General features: G+C 55.2%; 1 protein-coding gene across 1 annotated transcript; it reads right to left on the reverse strand.

Annotated features, from left to right (window-relative positions):
• Positions 1-1,012: 1,012 nt before the first annotated feature.
• LOC144172508 (uncharacterized) lies at positions 1,013-4,467 on the reverse strand. The gene is made up of 2 exons (XM_077701194.1): positions 3,829-4,467; positions 1,013-1,153 (listed from the first exon to the last, which is right to left on the reverse strand). Exons 1-2 carry the CDS (start codon positions 4,465-4,467, stop codon positions 1,013-1,015), a joined length of 780 nt encoding a protein of 259 aa, XP_077557320.1.
• Between the last annotated feature and the right edge of the window lie 532 nt (positions 4,468-4,999).

Genomic DNA, 4,999 nt, shown 5'->3' on the forward strand with positions numbered 1-4,999 from the left:
AGTTGTCGGCAGTCTTCCGCGCGTTTCGCGGCATCACAAAGGGGCGTACCCTCTGAAGGATCGGGTCGGTAGGGTAGAATGGTGTCCAGAGTGCACGAGGGCTCACGTCCGTAGAGCAGAAAATAGGGAGGGAAACCCGTTGTAGCTTGGGTGGCGGTATTATATGCGTAGGTGACATAGGGTAGTACGAGGTCCCAGTTCTGGTGATCGTCGGCGACGTACTTGGCGAGCATATCCCCTAGTGTGCGATTGAAGCGTTCTGTCAAGCCGTTTGTTTGTGGGTGATAGGCAGTAGTTGTGCGATGCACGACGCGGCATGCCTTGAGCAGTGCTTCAACAACTTGGGACAAGAACACGCGTCCGCGATCACTAAGGAGCTCGCGAGGCGCTCCATGTCGCAAAATGAAGTGACTGAGAATAAAAGAAGCGACGTCTCCTGCTGCAGCCGTTGGCAATGCAGCAGTCTCGGCATAGCGCGTCAGGTGGTCGATACCGACAATAATCCATCGGTTACCAGCGGGCGTACAGGGCAGAGGTCCATAGAGGTCAATGCCAACACGGTCGAAGGGTTTCGCTGGACACGGTAACGGTTGTAAGGGACCGACTGAAGTAGCGGGAGGAGACTTGCGGCGCTGCCACGTGGCACATGACTGGACGTACTTCCTAACGAAGTTGTACATGCCACGCCAGTAATAGCGCAAACGGACCCGATGGTACGTCTTCAAGACACCCGCGTGACCGCAGGTTGGGTCGGCGAGAAGGGAAGCACAAATGTCGGCACGGCGATGGCGCGGGATAACAAGAAGCCATTTGCGTCCTTCATCGAGGTAGTTACGGCGGTAAAGAAGGCCGTCGCGCAGTGCGAAGTGGGAAGCTTGTCTGCGAAGGGCACGGGATCCTTGGCGTGGGAACGGTCCAGAGAGGACGGAAATAATGGAAGAGATCCATGGATCCTTGCGTTGCTCAGTGCATAAATCTTCCAAGGAAAGAGCAGAAAGAATGCTGTCCTCAGTCAAAACACAGGCAACCTCAGGAGGAAGCGGCGATCGGGACAGAGCGTCAGCGTCTTGATGTTTACGGCCCGACCGATAAAGGACGCGTATGTCGAACTCTTGAAGCCGAAGAGCCCATCGCCCGAGGCGCCCGCATGGATCTTTTAAGGAGGACAGCCAACAGAGCGCATGGTGGTCCGTGACGACGTCGAAAGGTCGGCCGTACAAATAGGGTCGAAGCTTTTCCAGCGCCCATACAATGGCCAGACATTCCTTTTCCGTCACGGAGTAGTTGAATTCCGCCTTTGTCAACGTGCGACTCGCATATGCGACAACGTACTCGCTAAACCCAGGTTTCCGTTGTGCCAGCACTGCGCCGAGGCCAACTCCACTGGCGTCAGTGTGGATCTCCATGGGAGCGCCCGGATCGAAGTGCCGAAGGATAGGCGGTGAAGTGAGGAGGCGCCGCAAGGTTGTAAATGCGTCATCGCACGCTGGCGACCAGGCCGATAGATCACCGACGCCGTCAGCGAGAAGCCGTGTAAGCGGGGATATGATCGACGCTAAGTTCCGTACGAAGCGGCGGAAGTAAGAGCAGAGGCCGATGAAACTCCGTAAAGCCTTCATAGTTGTCGGCTTCGGGAATTCGGCCACAGCACGCAACTTGCTCTTGTCCGGGAGTATTCCATCCTTAGACACGACGTGACCCAAAATGGTGAGCTGACGCGCGGCAAAGTGGCACTTTTTAAGGTTCAGTTGTAGCTGGGCGTTGGTGATACAGGTAAGTACTTGCTGAAGACGTTCCAAAGTCAGGTGCGTTCCAAAGTCAGGGGAAAACACAACGATATCGTCTAGATAGCACAGGCACGTCTTCCACTTCAAACCTCGTAGCACACCGTCCATCATTCGCTCGAAGGTGGCAGGGGCATTACAGAGCCCGAACGGCATGACCTTGAATTCAAAGAGGCCATCCGGGGTTACAAAGGCCGTTTTCGGGCGATCAGCATCCGCTACAGGCACCTGCCACTATCCAGAGCGTAAGTCCAGGGACGAAAAGAATTCAGCTCCTTGTAAGCAATCGAGGGCATCATCAATGCGTGGTAGAGGATAGACATCCTTGCGCGTAATGCCGTTTAGGCGCCGATAGTCCACACAAAATCTAATCGAGCCGTCCTTCTTCTTTACGAGAACGACGGGGGAGGCCCATGGGCTGTTCGATGGGCGAATGATGTCCCGTTGGAGCATGTCACGTACTTGCTCATCGATCACCTGACGCTCGCTAGGAGACACCCTATACGGTCGCTGCCGCAGCGGCGCATGCGATCCAGTGTCGATGGAATGGGTGACGATAGAGGTACGGCCAAGCGAGGATTGCGCGCAGTCGAACGACGAACGGAAACGGCACAGGAGTTCCAGAAGTTGACATTTCTGCGCGGGCTCGAGAGCGTGATCGATTGAAGCATGAAACACGTCGTTGGAAAGCTGTGTCGTCATCGAAGGGGTAAGAGCGGAAATGTCATGATCAGGCGTATTGTCTGGGACGTCAACGACCCGACAGGAGTCCACGAGCTCGACAGTGCCAAGGCATTCTCCCCGTAGCAAGGAGCACGGACTTGCGGACGGGTTGGTAACAATCATGCCAGTTTCGCCAGAATGAATTTTCAGCACGGCGAAAGGCAGCGGTATGCACCTGCGGCGGAGGCAGACCTCGGATGGCGTGAGAATGGCAGTTGCATCTACAAAAGAAGTACAACATAGCGGCACTACAGCGGCGGACTGGGGAGGAAGGGCGTGTCTGCGGCTGCGACCAGTTTAGCGGCGGATGACGCAGAATTATCGTCATAGGCGTCGTCTGGTAGGACAGAAAATTCAACTTCGGCACGCGCACAGTCACTAAGGGCGTTGTGCCGAGACAAAAAGTCCCATCCCAGAATGACGTCATGAGAGCAGTTGGGAAGCACGATGAATTCAATGACGTACACTACGCCCTGGACAGAAACGCGAGCCGTACATGCAGCCAAGGCATGAACGGGTTGGGAGTCGGCGGTTCGTAAGGATAGTCCAGAGAGAGGCGTCATAACTTTACGAATTTTGCGGCAGAGATCGGCTCGAATCACGGAAACTGCGGCTCCGGTATCGACCAGCGCAGCAGTCGCGACACCTTCGACTGACACGTCAATAACATTTGCGGGAGACAGTGGAGGACTTGGACTTTTTGACGGCAACGCAGTTCTTGCCTCCGGAACTGCGGCTGTCAGTTTTCCTCTGTGGCAGGAGTGGAACGACGACGCATGGGCGAAAGCGAGCGGCGGCGCGGGGACTGAGAACGACGGTCGGCGAAAGGCTGGCGGTCGGAAGCCGAGGGCGCGTACGAGACCGAAGCGGTTTGGGGCAGCGTCGGGGGGGAACCGTATGTGGGTCCGTAATATGGATAGCGGCATTCCGGTGGAGGACCGTTGGCAGGCAGTACGCGGCGGCGACAGTAACGTGCGACATGTCCTGGGTAGTGACACGAAAAGCAAATCGGCCGGTTGTCCGGAGTACGCCAGGGATTCATAGATTGAGTTGGAACCCGCGCCTGAGGAAGAGGTCTTGGTGGAGCCGGGAGTCGGAACGGCGTTCTCGTCTGCGCAAGCCGTCCCGCGACGTCGGCGAAAGTAATCGGAGCAGCCACGGGAGTCTGCTGGCTAAAAGAAGGCAGCACTTCCGCCACCTGTTCTTGAACTACATGCCGAAGAGTAGACTGAGGAACAGGGCCCAGCTCCGGAGTAGTATTCGAAGCGGCATGGCAAAGTTGTCGATCAACCTCTTCGCGGACAATCTCTTTTATACGGACCAACACAGACGGATCGTCGAGGTCAACGGCTAAACTCGCAAGCGGCTCATTTTGGGCGAGTGGACGCCGAGTGAAGGCCCTTTGCTTGCGCAGCTCGTCATAACTTTGGCAGAGTCTGATGACGTCGCTAACGGTCCGAGGATCCTTGGAAAGCAGCATCTGAAATGCGTCGTCGTCGATACCTTTAAGGATATGTTTTACCCTCTCAGTTTCCAACATGCTGGGGTCCACGCGCTTGCAAAGGTCTACTACATCTTCTATGTAGCTCGTGAAGTCTTCTCCAGTTTTCTGAGCCCGTACTCGTAAACGCTGTTCTGCTTGAAGCTTGCGCACTTCGGGTCGCCCGAAAGCTTTCATAAACCTTTCCTTGAACTCGGCCCACGTACTCATCTCTCGACGATGGTTATTGAACCAAAGTTCGGCGAGATGCGTAAAAGAGAAGCCCACGTTGTTTAATTTCATGGCGTCGTCCCACTTGTTGTGCGTGCTGATGCGCTCAAAGGTAGAAAGCCAGTCTTCCACGTCACGATCGTCTAGCCCGCTGAACGAAGCGGGGTCCCGCGGGCGTATGGTTCCAGGGCAGACAATCGCTGGCACCTGGCCCGCCGAAGTAGGCTGATGGACTGGTTCGTCGGACATTGTGGTGGGCAGCCGCCGGTTGCGAGGCTCCAGGGTTTACGATGGACCCGCACACTCCACCAATTGAAAGGGGGTTTATTGGTAGCGAAGCGCAGTCACAGAAACGGGCAGTCCAGGCTATGTCGGGCAGACTAGTCTTCTGCTTCTTCTTTCTCTAGCGGCCGCTGCTGGCGATCATTCGTTAACCAGCCATACGGGCGGGTTGGCCAGTGGTTGCACCAATTTCTCATTACAATATATATATATATATATATATATATATATATATATACATATATATATATATATATATATATATATATATATATATATATATATATTGTGGTACAGGGGTTCTTGCACCCGGCCGCCGTGCCGCCGTTCCCCAGAAGGACACGGAGCCCCCTCGATCACACCTTTACTTGGAGTCCCGCTACGCCAAGGTACACCGCTCAGCCGATCCAGGTGCACACACGTCGCCCAGCCGAGTCCGCCATGTTCCATCCTATCTCATCTCGCGCCACCTCTTCATCCTCAGCCGGCACATTTCCAT

This window comes from Haemaphysalis longicornis, unplaced genomic scaffold, assembly GCF_048455015.1.
Source record: "Haemaphysalis longicornis isolate Haplotype H1 unplaced genomic scaffold, Haemaphysalis longicornis Haplotype H1 scaffold_23, whole genome shotgun sequence".
In the NCBI taxonomy this organism is placed as follows: Eukaryota; Metazoa; Arthropoda; class Arachnida; order Ixodida; family Ixodidae; genus Haemaphysalis; species Haemaphysalis longicornis.